This window comes from Diceros bicornis, chromosome 26 (genome assembly GCF_020826845.1).
Source record: "Diceros bicornis minor isolate mBicDic1 chromosome 26, mDicBic1.mat.cur, whole genome shotgun sequence".
NCBI lineage: Eukaryota > Metazoa > Chordata > Mammalia > Perissodactyla > Rhinocerotidae > Diceros > Diceros bicornis.
Genome location: NC_080765.1, coordinates 32,106,719 through 32,126,792, shown reverse-complemented (window position 1 = coordinate 32,126,792; position 20,074 = coordinate 32,106,719). Strand labels below are relative to the sequence as shown.

Here is a 20,074-nt window from a genome sequence, read left to right as displayed (position 1 = left end):
GTTGGGACTCTCAGAGAACAGCATGGAAATGAGGCCATGGCATCTCCCCTTTAAGCAATGAGAGATGGAATGCATGGGTGACTGCACACGAAGGGAGTGAATCAGAAAGGAATGTTCACTTTGGAAGCAAGATGGAGCTGAGCCATAATCCTGGTGACCACCTTAAGATCCTTAAAGTCACTCACTCAGTCAGTACTGGAGTCATCACTAGCTTTTCTGTGCCTCCTTTGCCTCTATAATGGTGATAGTGGTTCCAGAACGATTAGCCAGAGTAAATGAGATAAGCTATATGATGCAGTGAGTACATAGTAGGTGGTCAATTAGTAATAGAATAATAGCTACCATGCACTGAGTGCTTAGTGTATGCTAGGCATTGTGTTATGTAAGTGTTCATCTACATTCATTCACGGGACAAAGATTTAATGAACATCTATTTTGTGACAAGCGTTGTGTTTGGTGCTCAGAACACAATAATGAATCAGGCATCATCTTATTTAATCCTTGAAAAAGACCCCATGAAGTGCACTTTAACCCAATTTAACCCAACAGATGAGGAAACTGAGACTTGGAAAAGTAGTGACTTGCTCAAGATGATAACAAGTAGTCAAGTCAAGGTTGGGACAGAACCAAAGCCATTTGCCTTTGAGCAAGACCCTGGTGCAAACCTCTGTGGGAATTTGAGCCTTTGTCCTGATGGGGGCACAACCAAAAAGGGGTCCTCTCAGGGGCCTGCACTGTTGAGTCACAAATGCCCATCCCACAGACCAACTGCGTCAGATTCACCCAGGTGCTGTTTACTTTATTTGACTCTATTTTTTGACTAATATCAACATTTGTCTTCTATCAGGAGCTTTGTTTAAAAGAGAACTATGTGTCACCTTTATTTAAAAGTGTTATAATTTTGAGGATTATAAGACCCGTAGGCATGCATTATAAGTATTGTATCCTGTATTTTCCAAAATATATTTCCAGCATATGGTATTTTTCTATAATGCATTTTCATTGTTATATTTCAAACTGATGATTAGCAGCAGAAATTTAAACAGAAAATATTCAATATATTTAAGTAATAAAGTTGGGCACAAAAGATATATTTAAAAGTTTGAGGATATGGTAAATATTTTTTAGATTATTCTTTCCTACACTAGAATATAAACTTTCTACCATAAAATTATGGGAATTTATTTATTTATTTTGGGGTGCTGTTTTAAATACAGGTTTCAAGGCCCCACATCTGACCTACTTAATGAGACATATCTGAGCAAGGGCCCTGGGAATCTGTGTTTTAAGAGACCTGCCCAGGGCCGGCCCCATGGCTTAGCGGTTAAGTGCGCGCACTCTGCTGCTGGCGGTCCGGGTTTGGATCCCGGGCGTGCACTGACGCACGGCTTGTCCGGCCATGCTGAGGCCGCATCCCACATACAGCAACTAGGAGGATGTGCAACTATGACATACAACTATCTACTGGGGTTTTGGGGGAAAAATAAATAAATAAATAAATAAGAGATCTGCCCAGGTGATTTTGATGAGCTGTCAGGTTGGTCTAGACCAGTGGTTCTCTACTGTGGCTGTCATTAGAATTACCTGAGGACCTCTGTGAAAAAATGCCAATGCCCAGGCCCACCGTCAAAGGTTCTGATTTCGTTTTCTCCAGGGTGGGGCCCAGGCAACAGTATTTCTTTTAAAAACTTACCAGGTGACCCTAAGGTGCAGCCAAGGTTGAGAACCAGTGGGTTAGAAGATTCTCCAGATCACAGAACTTTAGGAATCACCCAGATCTCAAAACTCCAAATTTAGGGAACCCTTTAGAAAACAGCCAAACGTGCAGATGTGTGGACATGGATCTGTGTGTGTTTCACCAGAAAGTCCTCATGTCCCAGTAAAAGAGCCCAGGCTCCTTTGAGTGAGTCTTTTAGGCATTTTGAGCCTCAATTTCTTTATCTGCAAAGGGTTATACTGAGAGTTCCTACCCTGGGAGGTGATTGCAGGGATCAGAGATAAAGCAAGCTGGAGCTCCCAGGACAGTGCCTCGTACATAGCATTGATTGAAACGGTGGCCAGCATTGCTGTTGTAAATATCATTGTTGCCATGACTGTTTTCACTACCGGTAGTACCACCCAGTATGTTTATATTTTACAGGGAGGCATCCACAGAGCACGACTGCGTGAGGACCAAGAGTCAAGACCCACTGGCCATCTACTTCACAAGTGGCACCACTGGGGCCCCCAAGATGGTGGAGCACTCCCAGGCCAGCTATGGTCTGGGTTTTGTGGCCAGTGGAAGGTACGGGGGACAGCTCATCTGACGGGTCCAAGGGACAGACAGCAGGCGCGTGAGCAGGAGGAGTGTGAGCCAGGGGGAAGGGGCAGGAGTTGAGGGCAGAGAGCTGACAAGGGGGCAGATCAGGTGGGAGCGGAAGGCTTTGGGCTTTCCTCTGTGAGAGAGGAGAAGCCATTGGAGGGTTTTCTTTTTTTTAAAAATTGTGGTAAAATATACACAACATAAAATTTACCATTTTAGCCATTTTTAAGTGTAGAGTTCAGTGGCATTAAGTACATTCACACGGTCGGGCAATCATCACCACTGTCTATCTCCAGAACTTTTTCATCTTGCAAATCTGAAACTCTGTACCCATTACACAATAATTCCCCATTCCCTCCTTACCCCAGGCCCTGGCAACCGCCATTCTACTTTCTGTCTCGAATTCAACTGCTTTGAGAACCTCGTATGAGTGGGATCATACAGTATTTTTCCTTTTTGTGTCTGGCTTATTTCACTTAGCATAATGTCTTCAAGCTTCATCCGTGTTGTAGCATGTGTTAGAATTTCCTTCCTTTTTAAGGCTAAATAATATTCCAGTGTATGTATATAGCAATTTTATTTATCCGTTCATCCATTGATGGACACTTGAGTTGCTTCCACTTTTGGCTGTCGTGCATAGTGCTACTATTAACATGGGTGTAGAAATATCTGTTCAAAACCCTGCTTTTAATTATTTTGGACATATGCCTACAAGGGGAATTGCTGGATTGTATGGTGATTCTATGTTTAATTTTTTGAGGAACATCAGAGTATTCTGAGCAGAGGAGTGACATGATCTGATTTGTATTTTTAAAAGGATCACTCAGGTTACTGGGTTGAGAATAAACTGTAGGGGGCAAGGGATGAAGCAGAGGACCACTAAAGAGGTCAGTGCATTAAGAGGCAAGGGTGGAGGCTTGCCCAGCAGAGTAGCAGTGGGAAGGCGTGAGAGCAGGTGAGATTCTGAATGTGTTTTGAATGTACGCTTAGTAAGGTTTGCTGACAGATTTGAGTGAGGTGACAGAGAAAGAGAAGAGTCAAGGGTGTTGCCAAGTTTTACGGCCTGAACAACCAGAAGCATTAACGGAGAGGGGGAAGACTGTGGGATGAGCTGTCTGGTGGGAGAAAGAGGGGGAGATAATTTTTAGCTTTGTAAGTTTGAAGTGCTTATTAGACATCTCTATACTTGAGTTAAAAGTGGAGATGTTGAGTAGGCAGTGGACATGTAACTCTATACAAGCCTAGAGTTAATGAGAAAGACTCGTGCTGGAGTTATCAGCATAATGATGGTATTTAATGCCAGGAGATTGGATGAGATCAGCAAAGAATAATAAAAATTGAAAAGAGAAGCAGTCTCAGAACTGAGGCATTTCCACATTGAGGGGGTAAGTGAGGAGAATTCAGCGGAGGAGCCTGAGAAGGAGCAGCCAAGTAGGATGAGGACCAGGAGAGCATGTGTCCCAGACTCCAAGTGCAGAACACGACCACTTTTCTGTCTTCCATGCTTGCAGGCACTGTTTACCATCCCAAGATGTTCTTTTTTCTCTGCCTCACCTTTGTAATGCCTACGCATTGTTTACATCTAGCTCAGGCGTCACCTCCTCTCTGGAAGCTTTCTCAGGCCCCATCTCCATCCTTTCTCTGGGTTAGGTGCCCATTCTCTGCAATTGCATAAGGCTCTGTGTTTAACTCTATTAAAGCCGCTCTCCAGGGGCTTCCTAGATGTTCATACTTATTAAACCATAAGCCCCTCAAAGCAAGACTAATCATTCATTTCTATATCCCTAATGCTAAGTCTAGAATAACTGCTGAATAAATGTTGGCTGAATAAAGAGCCCTTATCACATTGTATTAAGATCATTTGTTCCCTCAAATAGCACTGCACTAGCCTGTGAACACCTTGAAATCATGGGATCTGTCTTTTGAATTCTGTATCCTTAGCCTAGGGCATAGGTATATAGAAGTTGCTCAATAGATACTTGTTGAAACAAAGGTTGACTTTATGGTGCTTGTACAGATTTGAGAAGCATAAGTGAGTACCTACTGTGGGCAGGGCTCCAAATAAGGTAACACATATAGTGTAATCCTTTTTAAAGGTAGAAGCATTGCTGAAGGTTCTGACTTTCTCTAATTGTTGGCAGGCGATGGGTGGCCTTGACTGAATCGGACATCTTCTGGAACACAACTGACACTGGTTGGGTAAAGGCACCCTGGACCCTCTTCTCTGCCTGGCCTAACGGATCTTGCATTTTTGTGCACGAGCTTCCCCGAGTTGATGCCAGGTTATCCTGAATGTAAGAGACAAAAACACCTCTTATGTTGTTGAGTGTAAATGAGATGAGTGGAATATAAGTTTTGAGTTTGCAGGAGAAAAGGCTTGAATAAGTAACCAGTTCACCTGCTCCATTTCCATGAAGTCCCACCCTGGAACTCTAAGAAGATCTTCCACCCTTTGTTTTTCTTTAGACTCTCTGCAGGCGACCCATCACCACCCTCTGCTGTGTCCCCACCATCTTCCGGCTGCTTGTGCAGGAGGATCTGACCAGGTACAGCCCATTTGCTTGGTGTTTTGGGGGCCTAAGTATGTGATTATACAGCAGTATATATACACATACACACCCACGCCCTTATTCCAACTCTGTCTCTCTGTTTCTGTCTCTCTGTATATATCTTTCTTTGTCTCTCTCTCTCTCTCACACACACACACACACACACACACACACACTCAAACATACACACCCATATCCTCTGCAGATGCCCCTCGACAATGAACTTCTACCTCCCAGGAATTTGCATCCAGATGGAACTGAATAGATTTGAGACAGTCTGAAATTTCGGCACTTGAGGTGGGCTGTCTCCCCACCATACACCCATGGGCCATTCCCTTAGCAGTATCTGCTACTTCTATGAGATGAGAGAAACTGTTGGATACTTGCTAGCCACTTGTTGGATGGGATTTGTGGCCGAGGCCTTAGGTCTGGTGGGACTAACAAGCTCACCACAGTAGATGCTCCATCAGTCAGCCCCAGACTAACTCCAGCCAGCCATTCTCTGAGTGAATACCATTGCGTACCCAACAGAAGGCGACAAGACACTGTGAATGGCTCCCGTCCTGGGTGAATCCAAAGCAACTCTGCTGGCAGCACAAGTGTAGTTGCTGGCGTATGTGGAGAGAGACCTGACTCCCTTGAGTAACCTACTGACCCTGGTCTACGACTCCCTCTTCTATCCTCTCCCAAGTTGCCAGGGGTTGTCCCCACCCCCCCCATCTTCCCTAATCCCATGTATCTGGCCATGAAGTGCCTAAAACGGTGTGTTCTTATATGATTGTCTCAAGGTGAGTTCTCCTATAATGTAAGAATTCATCCCATTCGTTGATGTGTTTTGTCTATCTCTACGTCATGATTTTGACCGAAAGCAGACTCTGAATGATTTGTTCAAGAAAAATTTGGTTAAAAGATACTCAGTAATACTAAGTAACAGTCAAACCAATTTGATCCAAAGGGAAGAATGGTTGAAAATGTATTTGCAATCACTGATTTTTCACATTTTGGAAAATTTTTTGAATGGAGGGGTAGTTTTGCAACATATGTAATATCTGTGAAAACTTTTGGCCCCTATATCAGAATTTTTTTGGTTCTTAGAGGGCTACTTTCTGTCTTTTAAATTTTTAATTGATTTATCTTTTTCAACCAGGTGGTTGTCCCAAGAAATCTATTATCAATCCATTTGTTTCCAACTAAATGATTTGGGCCAATTCGCCTGGAATTCACCATGTTATGTCAAAACCTGATATATGAGGTTCTGATTTTATTCCAAATTCAGATAGAATTGATTTTTTGAAAATTATCTGTCCGTGAGGAACATGCCCGTAAAGCCAGAGAATGGGGCTCTTGGAGCAGATGATACAGCCTGGAAGATTACTCTCTAGTGCCTTTAGGTGTCTGGACCTGGGCAGCAGTGCTGGAGGGCGGGATGGGGATGGGGATGCTGACATAGGCGACCCTGTTTTCCTGGCTGAGAAAGGTACCAGTTTCAGATCCTGAGGCACTGTTTGAGTGGAGGAGAGGCCCTGAATCCTGACGTGAGGGAGAAGTGGAAGAGCCAGACGGGCCTGGAGCTGCATGAAGGCTATGGCCAGTCTGAGACAGTGAGTACCACAGGGCCAGGCTCCCTGCCCCAGGTCACCTCCATCTGAGCCCTCAGCCGGTCAGCAGCAGAGCCTCCTGCCTTTCTGGCTGTCATCTCTGTGACACCTGTCGGAACTGCCTTGCCCACAGGGAGAAACTGGTAACAAAACTCCATCAGCTTTTCTTCTCCTATGGTTTAAAGGCAATTGAAAGTAATTTCACAATGAAACCGTGGCCAGCAAACCAACTCTCATGGCTGAGGATGGTGTTTGCCTGCACCAGGATAGCTGTGTCTGTCTGTGGCCAGAGCCCACGATCTTAAACAGTATTCTCCACAGCCCTCTTGGCAGACAGATGCCATCTGGGCTGCCGAGTCTTTTGGGAGACATATTAAGTTCCTTATGTGTGAGTGCCCACTAGAGTGTTCAATAAATGTTTGATGATTATGGAAATAAGAGAAGAAAGAAAAGAAGATGGGGAAGAAGGAAGGGAAGAAGGGAGGAAGGAAGAGGGTAAAAGAAGAAAGAAGAAAGAAACAGAGAAATAAAGACAGGAAGGAAGGAAGAATGGGAAGGAGGAAGGAAGGAAGGGGAGTGAGGAAAAGAGGGTAGGAGAAAGAGGGAGGGAGAAAGAGTTGGAAGGCCGAGTGAGAGAAAAGGCATGGACCAGGAAGGAAGCTAAAGGGATAAGTCTCCTCCTTATTGGTACTGGTTTCTCTCCAGGTTGTAATCTGTGCCAATCCAAGAGGCACGAAAATCAAGTCAGGATCCATGGGGAAAGCATCCCCACCTTACGATGTGCAGGTAGGCAGCCTCTCCCAACTGTTGGTGAGGCTTGGTTCGAAGAGGAGAGCAAAATCCACGTCTGGGTCAGCAAGACCAGGCTCAGCTGACTGGGTGTCCTGGCTCTGCAAACATCCAGATATCATCCTATGATCTCTCTGCCAGATTGTGGATGATGAGGGCAACATCCTGCCTCCAGGAGAAGAGGGGAATGTTGCTGTCCGTGTCAGACCCATCAGGCCCTTCTGTTTCTTCAATTGCTATTTGGTAAGTAGCCTAGATTGGCCATTTTCACAGTGATTGCTGTGTGTCAAGCATTGTGCTCCACACTTTATAAACATCTATTTGTTGAACACTTGCAATAACTGTGTGAGGTAGGTTGGTACTATTATTGATAAGGTGCTATTATTGGTAAGGATGGTGGTCTAGTGGTTAAGATTCAGCACTCTCACTGCCATAGCCCAGGTTCATTTCCTGGTCAGAGAACCATATCACCTGTCTGTCAGTTGTCATGCTGTGGTGGCTGCGTGTTGCTGTGATGCTGAAAGCTATGCCACTGGTATTTCAAATACCAGCAGGATCACCCATGGTGGACAGGTTTCAGTGGAGCTTCCAGACTAAGACAGGCTAGGAAGAAGGACCTGGCCACCTGCTTCCAAAAAATTGGCCATGAAAACCCTGTGAATAGCAGTGGATCATTGTCTGATACAGCACCAGAAGGTGAGAAGATGGTTCAAAAAGACTGGGCAGGGTTCCACTCTGCTGTATACAGGGTCCTAGGGGTTGGAATTAACTCCATGGCACTAACACATTGATAAGGAAGCTAGGGAGATGAAGTGACTTATCCAATGTCCATCAACTATGGGTGTGTCTGAGAGTGGAAACTTATAATATAAGGGCAACTCCATCATTTTAATGGGGAGAAAACCAAGGTTCAAAGAAGGGAAGCAACTTACCAAACTGCAATTTCGAGTCAGAGATTTGTTTTCAGGATTCTTTCTGTCTTGAGTCTTTTGTGGATAGGAGTTTGCTGGCAGGGCTGTGTCCTAAGACTCCAGTCCAAGTTTCGGCAATAATCCAGTGATTACCTCTCCCTTACACCCATCTTGGCTGGTGTTTTCATGGGCTTCCTTTTCTCCAAACTCTTCTCTATAAAACTCTACTGACGTGGTTCTCAACCCTGGCTACACATTAGAAACACCTTGGAAGCTTCAAACATTTCTGATACTCAGGCCCCAGCTCAATGAGATCGACCTTTCTGATGGTGTGGATCAACTCTCCAGGTGATTCAAATGTGCAGCCAAGGTTAAGAACCACGGCTTTACAGGAATTCTATCTGGTGCGTATATGAAGCCATCAGTCAGCTACGATGTTGGAAGGAGCTGAAAAAATCAGGCCATTTGTTTTTGCAATGTTGATATGTATTTTAGTGGATTTTCTGTGACTACAAGAGAAATATCTTTCACAGTATTTTATTTCAAGTTACAGAAACTTACCTACAAAACAACAACGTAGTAATTGCACCAGGCAGAGATAATGTTAAAATTTTAATGTATTTCCTTCTAATCATTTTTGTAAGCAATAGTAAGTCCTTGACTTTCCTGAAGAATTTGTTCATTCATTCATTATTGAGTGTCTACTTCATGCCACTAAGTATACAGCAGTGGACAGGAAAGACAGGGCACTGGTCCTCATAGAGCTCGCATACAGGACCTCTCTGGGTCTGTGGTCATCCCATTGAGAGAGTAAAGTAATTTGTAAAGTTATTTGCTGGACAGGAACCTTCACTTTCTTCAACTTTTTCTTCCCATCACCAACACCAGCAGTTAGTTTTCTTTCTAGGTCATTTTTAACTAAGAAAAAAAAAATCAAATCTCTTCATGAGACTCACGGGATATTTGAAATTGATAGACGATGTTAGCCCCAAGTTGTTCTGTGAATGACGGGTGGTCAGCAGGACTGACCAGGTAAGCCCAACCCCCGCATCAGCATGCATGTTTCAAATGCACAGTGACCACTTGAAACAGCTGAAATTGCAATGCCAACTAAATTAATATGCCCATGTCCATTTTATATCCAGTATAAAGAATATACTTGACAGCAAACTGTCAAATACGCAGATGTTCATTACAGTGTTGTTTAAACAGACAGAAAAGGTGGAGGAACTATCTAAATTTCGAGCAGCAGGAAATTAGTTATGCAAATGATATTACAGCCTTGGGTATGAAAGCAAAAAATAACAAAGAAGAGAGAAAGAAAAAAGGAAAGGGAAAAGACTAAAAAGAAAAAGAACCCAAATCTCTAACAACAGGAAATTGTTTAAATAAATAATATTACAGCCACACAGGGGAGTATTATGGAACCACTTAATATGATATTGCATAGGACTTTTATTCTTGTGAGGAGACAGAATATTGTTAACTGAATTAAAATTGAGTTATAAAATATATGTATAGTATGTTCCATATTCATACAAGTGTGTATATGCATAAAGTTGCATATAGGCAATGAAAAAGTCCTATAGATGAGATCAAATTTTTAGCCTTGGTTATCTGAGTAGTGGGACTGCTCTTTTGTCATCCTTTAGTTTTATTTTATATTTATTCTATATGAGATTTGTAACTGTATAATATAGAAATAATAAAAATGTTTTTAAATGAAATTTATGCAAGCAAAGAGCCCTCCACATATATTTTCATGCATAATTGGCACCATACCACAATTACAGCTTTGTATTACGCACTTTTTTAAAAACTGAGGTAATATTGGTTTATAACATTGTGTAATTTCAGGTGTACATTATTATATATCAGTTTCTGTATAGACTGCATCGTGCTGCACACCAATAGCATAGTTTTTGTCTGTCACCATACATATGTGCCCCTTTACCCCTTACGCCCACTCCCCGACTCCCTTCCCTCTGGTAACCACTAATCTGTTCTTATCCATGTGTTTGCTTATCTTCCACATATGAGTGAAGTCTTTTGGTGTTTGTCCTTCTCTGTCTGGCTTATTTCACTTAACATAATACCGTCAAGGTCCATCCATGTTGTTGCAAATGGGATGAATTTGTCTTTTTTTATGGCTGAGTAGTATTCCATTGTATATATATACCACATCCTCTTTATCTATTCATCAGTTGATGGGCACTTGGGTTGCTTCCACATCTTGGCTATAGTGAATAATGCTGCAATGAACATAGGGATGCATGAGCCTCTTTGTATTGTTGATTTTGTGTTCTTTGGATAAATACCTAGTAGTAGGATAGCTGGATCGTATGGCATTTCTTTTCTTTGTTTTTTTTTTGCTGAGGAAGATTCACCCCAAGCTAACATCTGTTCCCAATCCTCCTCTTTTAGCTTGAGGAAGATTCACCCTGAGCTAATGTCTGTGCCAATCTTTCTCTATTTTGTATGTGTGTTGCCACCACAGCATGGCCACTGATGAGTGGTGTAGGTCTGCGCCTGGGAAGTGAATCTGGCCGCTGAAGCAGAGTGCACCCAACTTAACCACTAAGCCGTGGGCCTGGCCCCAATATTTCTATTTTTAATTTTTTGAGGAATCTCCATACTGTTTTCCATAGTGGCTGCACCAGTTTGCATTCCCACCAGCAATGCATAAGGGTTCCCTTTTCTCCACATCCTCTCCAACATTTATTGTTTTTTGTCTTGGTAATAATAGCCATTCTGACCCATGTAAGGTGATATCTCATTGTTGTTTTGATTTGAATTTCCCTAATAATTAGCGATGTTGAACATCTTTTCATGTACCTGTTGGCCATCTGTATATCTTCTTTGGAAAAATGTCTGTTCATATCCTCTGCCCATTTTTTGATTGGGTCGTTTGCTTTTTTGTTGTTGAATTGAATGAGTTCTTTATATATTTTGGAGATCAACCCCTTGTTGGATAGGTGATTTGCAAATATTTTCTCCCAGTTGGTGGGTTGTCTTTTCATTTTGTTCATGGTTTCCTTCGCTTTGCAGAAGATTTTCAGTCCAATGTAGTCCCATTTGTTAACTTTTTCTTTCGTTTCCCTTGCCTGATCAGACATGTTATTTGAAAAGATGCTGCTAAGATCAATGTCAAATAATGTACTGCCTATATTTTCTTCAAGGAGTTTTATAGTTTCAGATCTTACATTCAAGTCTTTAATCCATTTTGAGTTAATTTTTGTGTATGGTGCAAGATAGTGGTCTACTTTCTTTCTTTTGCATGTGGCTGTCCAGTTTTTCCAACACCATTTATTGAAGAGTCTTTCCATTCTCCATTGTATGTTCTTGGCTCCTTTGTCAAGGATGTGTGGTTTTATTTTTGGGCTTTCAGTTCTGTTCCATTGATCTGTGTGTCTGTTCTGTGCCACTACCATTCTGTTTTGATTACTATAGCTTTGTAGTATATTTTGAAGTCAGGGATTGTGATGCCTCCAACTTTGTTCTTTTTTCTCAGGATTGCTCTGGCTATTCGGGGTCTTCTGTTGTTCCACATAAATTTTAGGATTCTTTATTCAATTTCTGTGAGAAACGTCATTGGAATTCTAATTGGGATTGCATTGAATCTGTAGATTGCTTTGGGTAGTATGGACGTTTTAACTATGTTGATTCTTCCAACCTATGAGGATGGAATATTTTTCCATTTCTTTGTGTTTTCTTCAATTTCTTTCAATAATGTCTTATAGTTTTCAGTGTATAGGTCTTTCACTTCTTTGGTTAAGTTTATTCCTAAAATTTCTCTTTCTGCTAGTTTATTGTTAGTATATAGAAATGGAACTGATTTTTGTAAGTTGATTTTGTACCCTGCAACTTTGCTGTAGTTGTTGATTATTATTAATAGTTCTCTGATGGATTCTATAGGGTTTTCTACATATAGGGTCATGTCATCTGCAAACAGTGAGAGTTTCACTTCTTCCTTTCCAATTTGGATTCCTTTTATTTCTTTTTCTTGCCTAATTGCTCTGGCCAAAACCTCTAGTACTATGTTGAATAGGAGTGGCGAGAGTGGGCATCCTTGTCTTGTTCCTGTTCTCAAAGGAATGGCTTTCAGTTTTTCACCATTAAGAACGATGTTGGAGGGGCCGGCCCCATGGCTTAGTGGTTAAGTGCGCACACTCTGCTACTGGTGGCCTGAGTTTGGATCCCAGGCGCGCACTGATGCACCACTTGTCTGGCCATGCTGAGGTAGCATCCTACATACAGCAACTAGAAGGATGTGCAACTATGACATACTGGGGCTTTGGGGAAAAAAAGGAGGAGGATTGGAAATAGATGTTAGCTCAGAGCTTGTCTTCCTCAGCAAAAAGAGGAGGATTAGCATGGATGTTAGCTCAGGGCTGATCTTCCTCACACACACACACAAAAAAGAATGATGTTGGCTGTGTGTTTGTCATATATGGCCTTTATTATGTTGAGGTACTTTCTATACCCATTTTGTTGAGAGTTTTATCATAAGTGGATGTTTGATCTTGTCAAATGCTTTCTCTGCATCTATTGAGATGATCATGTGGTTCTTATTCATTTTGTTAACGTGGTGTATCATACTGATTGATTTGCGGATGTTGAAACATCCTTATGCCCCTGGAATAAGTCCCACTTGATCACGGTGTATCATTCTTTTAATGAATTGCTGTATTTGGTGTGCCAAAACTTTGTTGAGGATTTTTGCATCTATGTTCATTGGCAATATTGGCCTGTGATTTTTCTTCTTTGTGTTGTCCTTGTCTGGTTTTGGTATCAGGGTAATGTTGGCCTAATAGAATGAGTTAGGAAGCGTTCTGTCTTCTTCAATTTTTTGGAATAGTTTGAGAAGGCTAGATATTAAATTTTCTTTCAATGTTTGGTAAAATTCTCCAGAGAAGCCATGTGGTCCTGGACACTTGTTTTGGGGGAGATTTTTGATTACTGTTTCAATCTCTTTACTAGTCATTGGTCTATTCAGATTCTCTATTTCTTCTTGATTCAGTTTTTGAGGTTGTATGAGTCTAAGAATTTATCCATTTCTTCTAGATTATCCAATTTGTTGGTGCATAGTTTTTCATAGTATTCTCTTATAATCATTTGTATTTCTGCAGAATCTGTTGTAATTTCTCCTCTTTCATTTCTAATTTTATGTATTTGAGCCTTCTCTCTTTTTTTCTTAGTGAGTCTGGCTAAGGGTTTGTCAATTTTGTTTATTTTCTCAAAGAACGAGCTCTTGGTTTCATTAATGCTTTCTACTGTTTTTTAGTCTCTATTTCATTTATTTCTGCTCTGATTTTTATTATTTCCCTCCTTCTGCTGGCTTGGGCTTTGATTGTTCTTCTTCTTCTAGTTCTGTTAGGTGCAGTTTAGAGTTACTTATTTGAGATTTTTCTTGTTTGTTGAGGTGAGCCTGTATTGCTATGAATTTCCCTCTTATGATCACTTTTGCTGTGTCCCATAGGAGTTGGTATGTTGTATTTTCATTTTCGTTTGTCTCCAGGTATTTTTAAATTTTTCCTTTGATTCTTCATTGGTCCAATGGTTATTCAGTAGCGTGTTGTTTAGTTTCCATATATTTCTAACTTTCCCAGCTGTTTTCTTGTAGTTGGTTTCTAGTGTCATAGCACTGTGGTCAGAAAAGATGCTTGGGATGATTTCAATCTTCTTAAATTTATTGAGGTTTGCCTTGTTTCCCAACATATGGCCTATCTTTGAGAATGATCTGTGTGCACTTGAGAAGAATGTGTATTCTGCTGTTTTTGAATGGAATGCTCTGTATATATCTATTAAGTCCATCTAATCAAGTGTTTCATTTAAATCTACTATTTCCTTGTTGACTCTTTGTCTGGATGATCTGTCCCTTGATGTCAGTGGGGTGTTGAGGTCCCCCAATATTATTGTGTTGCTGCTAATTTCTCCCTTTAGGTTTGTTTATAGTTCCTTTATGTATTTTGGTGCCCCTGTGTTAGATGCATATATATTAATAAGTGGTATGTCCTCTTGGTGGAATGTCCCTTTTATCATTATATATTGCCCCTCTTTGTCTCTCATTGTCTTTTTTAACTTAAAGTCTGTTTTGTCTGATATAAGTACGGCAACACCTGCTTTCTTTTGTTTGCCATTAGCTTGGAGTATTGTCTTCCATCCCTTCACGCTGAGCCTATGTTTGTCTTTAGAGCTGAGATGTGTTTCCTGGAGGCAGCATATTGTTGGATCTTGTTTTTTTAATCCACCCAGTTACTCTGTGTCTTTGATTGGAGAATTCAATCCATTTACATTTAGAGTGATGATTGATATATGAGGGCTTAATACTGCTATTTTATCTCTTGTTTTCTGGTTGATCTATGTTTCCATTGTTCCTCTTCCTTTGTATTTCTGACTGCCATTTCATTTTGGTGGTTTTCTGAGGAGGTTTTTTCTCAGTTTTCTCTCTTTTTGTCAATTGTAGCTCTGCTATGATTTTTTGTTTAGTGGTTACTGTGAGGTTTGTATAAAAGATCTCGTAGATGAAATAGTCCATTTTCTCACTGCCTAGTATCTCCATTAACCTAAGTAGGTTCCATCCCTTACCTCTTCCCCTTCTGAGTTATTGTTCTTACAAATTATTCTGTTTTTAATGCTGTGAGTTTGTGACTAAGTAGAAGTGTTTATAGATATTTTTGATGCTTTCCTTCCCTTTATCTTTAGGTTATAACTGAGTATTTGTTTCCCTGTTCTGATAGAGAGCTACAGTTTTCTGATTTTGTCTGTCTAATTATCTCCTTGCTCAATGCTTTGTAGGCCTTTGCCTTTTTGTTTGCTGTGTGAGTGTGTCTTTAATTGTTTCTTGTAGGGGAGGTCTAGTGGCAATGAAGTGCCTCAGCTTTTGTTTATCTGGAAAGCTTTTATTTCTCCATTGTATCTGAAGGAAAGTTTCACTGTATAGAGTATTCTTGGTTGAAAGTTTTTGTCTTTCAGTATTTTGAATATATTGTTCCATTCTCTCCTAGCCTGTAGAGTTTCTGCCGAGAAATATGCTGAAAGCCTGATAGGGGTTCCTTTGTATGTTATTCTCTTTTGTCTAGCTGCCCTTAATATTTTTTCTTTGTCATTGACTTTTGCCAGTTTTACTATCATATGCCTTGGGAAAGGTCTTTTAACATTGATGTGAGTAGGTAGTCTATTAGCTTCATGTATTTATAAATCTGCTTCCTTTCCCAGGTTTGGGAAGTTCTCAGCTATTATTTCTTTGAACAAGCTCTCTGCTCCTTTCTCCCTCCCTTCTCCCTCTGGAATACCTATAATCCTTATGTTGCTTCTCCTAATTGAATCAGATATTTCTTGAAGAATTTCTTCATTTTTTAAAAATCTTATTTCAGTCTCCTCCTCCACCTATAACATTTCTATGTTTTTATCCTCCAAATCACTAATTGGTTCCTCCATAACATCAGCTCTATTCTTTAAGGATTCTATATTATTTTTTATTTCATTGATTATGTTTTTCATATACAGAATTTATGCTTGATTTTTTTTTTTATAATTTCAACCTCTTGGGTGAATAGGTTCATTTTATTCCTGAGCTCACGGAACTGTTTTTCTGTGTTCTCTTGTATCTCCTTGAGTTTCTTTATGACAGCCATTTTGAATTCTCTGTCATTTAGATCGTAAATTTCTGTGCCTTCAGGGTTGGTTTCTGGAGAATTGTCATTTTCCTTCTGGTCTGAACTGTTCCTGTGGTTTCTCATGGTGTTTAATGAACTCATCTTTTGTCGGGGCATTGGTGGTGGTATTAGGTCGCAGATTCCACCTGCTACCGCTAGGGGGAGCAGGAGCAGAGTCTCTGGTCCCTTCTAGTCTGCTGGAAGTCGTGTGGGTGCTGCAGGAGCTTGCACCGAACTGGAGAGCACATGCCTCCTCAAACAGGCAACTGCTTCTCAACTCCAACCAAATGTTTCCATGTGTGAATGAGGGCCAGTGTTTCCAGAACCTCTCATTTTGTAATAGAAAAGTCTGGATTTTTATTTAAAAAAAACTTCCAGTCTTTAAATGTTGACAACTAAACAAATTTTTAAAAAATTCTGAGTGGGACAAACCAAGCCTATTTTCTGCTGGTTGTGGTTTGCGAGCTACCAGTGTGTGGAGAATAATGCAGTTATGGATGAGAGACCTACATAAGCAATCTACACTAGCTTCACTCTTAGACTTTATGGCTCTCCTCACCCCAGCATCTTCCAGCTCCCGGAGAAAAAAGAGAAGGACAAAATAATCAAACAATTAGATTAGCCCTGGAGGGTTCCTCCTCCTGCTGTCATGAATGTCCAGGGCAGTGGACCGTTGATCTTCTTGGTATGGTTCTTCCAGCAGAGGAGCAGAGGAGGTGAAAGGAGACAGCCCGTGGAGCCCAGAGAGCCTCTGCTGACCCTGTCCAATGTATTTATTGAAAGGGCTGGAGTTTTACGCTGATTTTACAAGAGCAACACAACTGCTTTGGTGGAGAGCTGGTTTCTCATCCCCTGGGAACTTTCCACCACTTGGATTGTTGTCCACCCCCTTCCAATCGTGTCCTGATCCTGAAATACACATGTTTTTATAAATAATGTTTGCAAAACAGAGGAATACATATTCACACCAGAGAATTAGCCGTTCTATATGAACAAGATTTATTCCCATTTTGTGAATGGATTGTCCAAAAAAAAAAAAAAAAAAAAAAAACGGAGGCTGTTTTTTCGTTTTGTTGATGGTTTCCTCTGCTGTACAGAAGGTTTTTAGTTTGATGTAGTCCCATTTGTTTATTTTTTCTATTGTTTCTCTTGCCCGGTCAGACATGGTGCTTGAAAATATGTTGCTAAGACCGATGTCGAAGAGCATAGTGCCTATGTTTTCTTCTAGAAGTTTCACAGTTTCAGGTCTTACGTTCAAGTCTTTAATACATTTGGAGTTAATTTTTGTGTATGGTGTAAGGTAAGGGTCTACTTTCCTTTTTTTTCATGTGGCTATCCAGTTTCCCCAACACCATTTGTTGAAGAGACTTTCTTTTCTCCATTGTATGTTCTTGGCTCCTTTGTCAAATACCGTATGATTTCCTTCATTAAGTAGTAGATAATAACAACAATAAACAAACACATAGAGACAGAGATTGGATTGGTGGTTACTGGAGGGGAAGGGGGGAGGGAAGAGGGCGAAAGGGATAATTCGGCACATGTGTGTGGTGATGGCTTGTAATTAGTATTTGGGTGGTGAACATGATGTAATCTATGCAGAAATAGAAGTATAATGATGTACACCTGAAATTTATACAATGTTATAAACCAATGTTACTGCAATAAACAAAAAATTAAAAAAAAAAGAGGCAGAAACTTTAATTTTATCTTTACGTGTTTTTGCACAATATATAAAAGTGAGCACCATCATGGTGCTCAAGGAAAAGAAACGGGCATACAGGTTTGGGGAGTTCTCCATATTCTGCCATGAAATACAGGTCCATTTAAATGAGGGCCCAGGTAAGGGAGCCCCTGCACTTTTTTGAGGACCTAGTATGCGCTAGGCACTGTGTTGGGCACTTTGCGTGATCAGAACTTCTCTTTGGGGTATTGTTATCATTATTTTTCCTGTTACCTAAATGTCTCCAGTTCCCCCAATTATACAGGTTCCCCCATTTCTTTGCTGTCCAAATAACTCAAGACCATGTCCCACATTCTGTGTCAAGTCTAGCATCTTCTCCATTTTAAGGATGCTCAAGCTGGATGTCCTTACGTTCTCACATTCCCACATTCTCCTGATATGCACTTGTCACCTCTCTTCCAGTCTACGGTGTTCAACTCATTTCTCCTGCTGACGGCTCTGGCTGTCCACTATCTGCCTGGGCCCCCAAAGCACCACACACAACTCCAGGTGGAACATACTTCTGAAAATAGCCAAAACAGAGAGATGGAGTGAAGAAACACACCACTCAGCTCCAAGATTGTTCATGCTGGGGTTTAAACCCTGTAGAAGTTTAGGAAATAGAGCGAAGGCAGTGAGAACTTTGGTTTGGCTCCCACACTATTTGGGATTGGCCCCTTCCTCTGTCTTCTGTCCTCACTCACTGGCTGTGGCAGGATGATTCATTCTTTTAGGATCTCTTTCTTCCTGTCTGTGAAATGAGAGTGCTGGGCTCATTGGAGTGTTTACAACCTGCATTCTGAGATGCTCAAGCGCTTTTTCAAGTGTCTGATTAAAATTTGCCATTATTTCTGCTTCCTCATCTCTTCCCCTTGGGAAGAAATGAATGCAGCTACCCTGAGAGTGGCTTTGGTTGAAGTTATGTGGGGTCCTGGAGCCCCCATCTGCTATATCTACCCCGGTGCCCCAAGACACCCACACCCAACACTAGGATTCGTTGTAGCCTTTTGTTTGAAAGGCCTGGAAAACCACTGAGCTAGGTAATCTCTAAGACAAGATAATACAACGTTCAGGATCACTGACTCTCAGGTTTACCCTGCCTGGGTTCACGATTCCAGCTCTACGACATATTAGCTGTGTGATCTTGGGCCAGTTATTTCATTTAATTAAGGTATAAAGGTTTAAGTCTTCATTTTTTTTAAGTCTGCAAAACGGGTATAATAATAGCATCTGCTCTCCAGGATTCTGAGAATTAAATGAAATAATGCATGTAAAGTTCTTAACCCATGTAAGTGCTCCATAAATGTAATTGTTACCTTTATTATAAGAATAGTTAGTAATAACAATTGCTACCTTTTCCAGTTCAAGCATTCCAACCCTGTCCAGCCCCTTCCTGCTCCCGTCTCTGATGGGGATATCTGGTCTGGACCTCTTCACAGGGGTCTTCCCCTGCTGCCTCCAACATCCCTTCTCTGTGTGGTTTCAGGGGTCGTCATGGTTCCAGGCGTCACTCAGCTGACGGAGAAGGACCTCAAGTATTGGCTGCAAGCGTCCAGGGCCAAGTCCATCATCACCAGCGACTCCCTGGCTCCCAGGGTGGACGCCATTAGCACCGACTGCCCCTCCCTCCAGACCAAGCTGCTGGTGTCAGACAGCAGTTGGCCAGGCTGGGTGAACTTCAGGGAACTTCTCCGGTAAGTTGGGACTCTCAGAGAACAGCATGGAAATGAGGCCATGGCATCTCCCCTTTAAGCAATGAGAGATGGAATGCATGGGTGACTGCACACGAAGGGAGTGAATCAGAAAGGAATGCTCACTTTGGAAGCAAGATGGAGCTGAGACGTAATCCTGGTGACCACCTTAAGATCCTTAAAATCACTCACTCAGCCAGTACTGAAGTCATCACTAGCTTTTCTGTGCCTCATTTGCCTCTCTAATGATGATAGTGGTTCCAGAACGATTAGCCAGAGTAAATGAGATAAGCTATATGATGCAGTGAGTACATAGTAGGTGGTCAATTAGTAATATAATAATAGCTGCCATGCATTGAGTGCTTAGTGTATGCTAGGCATTGTGTTAGGTAAGCGTTCACCCATGTTCATTCATGGGACAAAGATTTAATGAACATCTATTTTGTGACAAGCATTGTGTTGGTGCTCAAAACACAATAATGAATCAGGCATCATCTTATTTAATCCTTGAAAAAGACCCCATGAAGTGCACTTTAACCCAATTTAACCCAACAGATGAGGAAACTGAGACTTGGAAAAGTAGTGACTTGCTCAAGATGATAACAAGTAGTCAAGTCAAGGTTGGGACAGAACCAAAGCCATTTGCCTTTGAGCAAGACCCTGGTGCAAACCTCTGTGGGAATTTGAGACTTTGTCCTGATGGGGGCAGAACCAAAAAGGGGTCCTCTCGGGGGCCTGCACTGTTGAGTCACAAATGCCTGTTCCACAGACCAACTGTGTCAATTTCACCCTGGTGCTGTTTACTTTATTTGACTCTATTTTTTGGCTAATACCAACATTTGTCTTTTATCAGTAG

General features: G+C 41.4%; 1 protein-coding gene across 1 annotated transcript in view; it reads left to right on the top strand.

The window, feature by feature from the left end:
* Positions 1 to 2,123: 2,123 nt before the first annotated feature.
* LOC131422021 (acyl-coenzyme A synthetase ACSM5, mitochondrial-like) overlaps positions 2,124 to 20,074 on the top strand; it is a 39,664-nt gene continuing 21,713 nt past the window's right edge. The window contains 7 exon segments of the mRNA XM_058568876.1: positions 2,124 to 2,284; positions 4,444 to 4,501; positions 4,769 to 4,848; positions 6,329 to 6,452; positions 7,155 to 7,235; positions 7,380 to 7,453; positions 18,967 to 19,221. Coding sequence (XP_058424859.1) covers positions 2,124 to 2,284; positions 4,444 to 4,501; positions 4,769 to 4,848; positions 6,329 to 6,452; positions 7,155 to 7,235; positions 7,380 to 7,453; positions 18,967 to 19,221 — 833 coding nt within the window.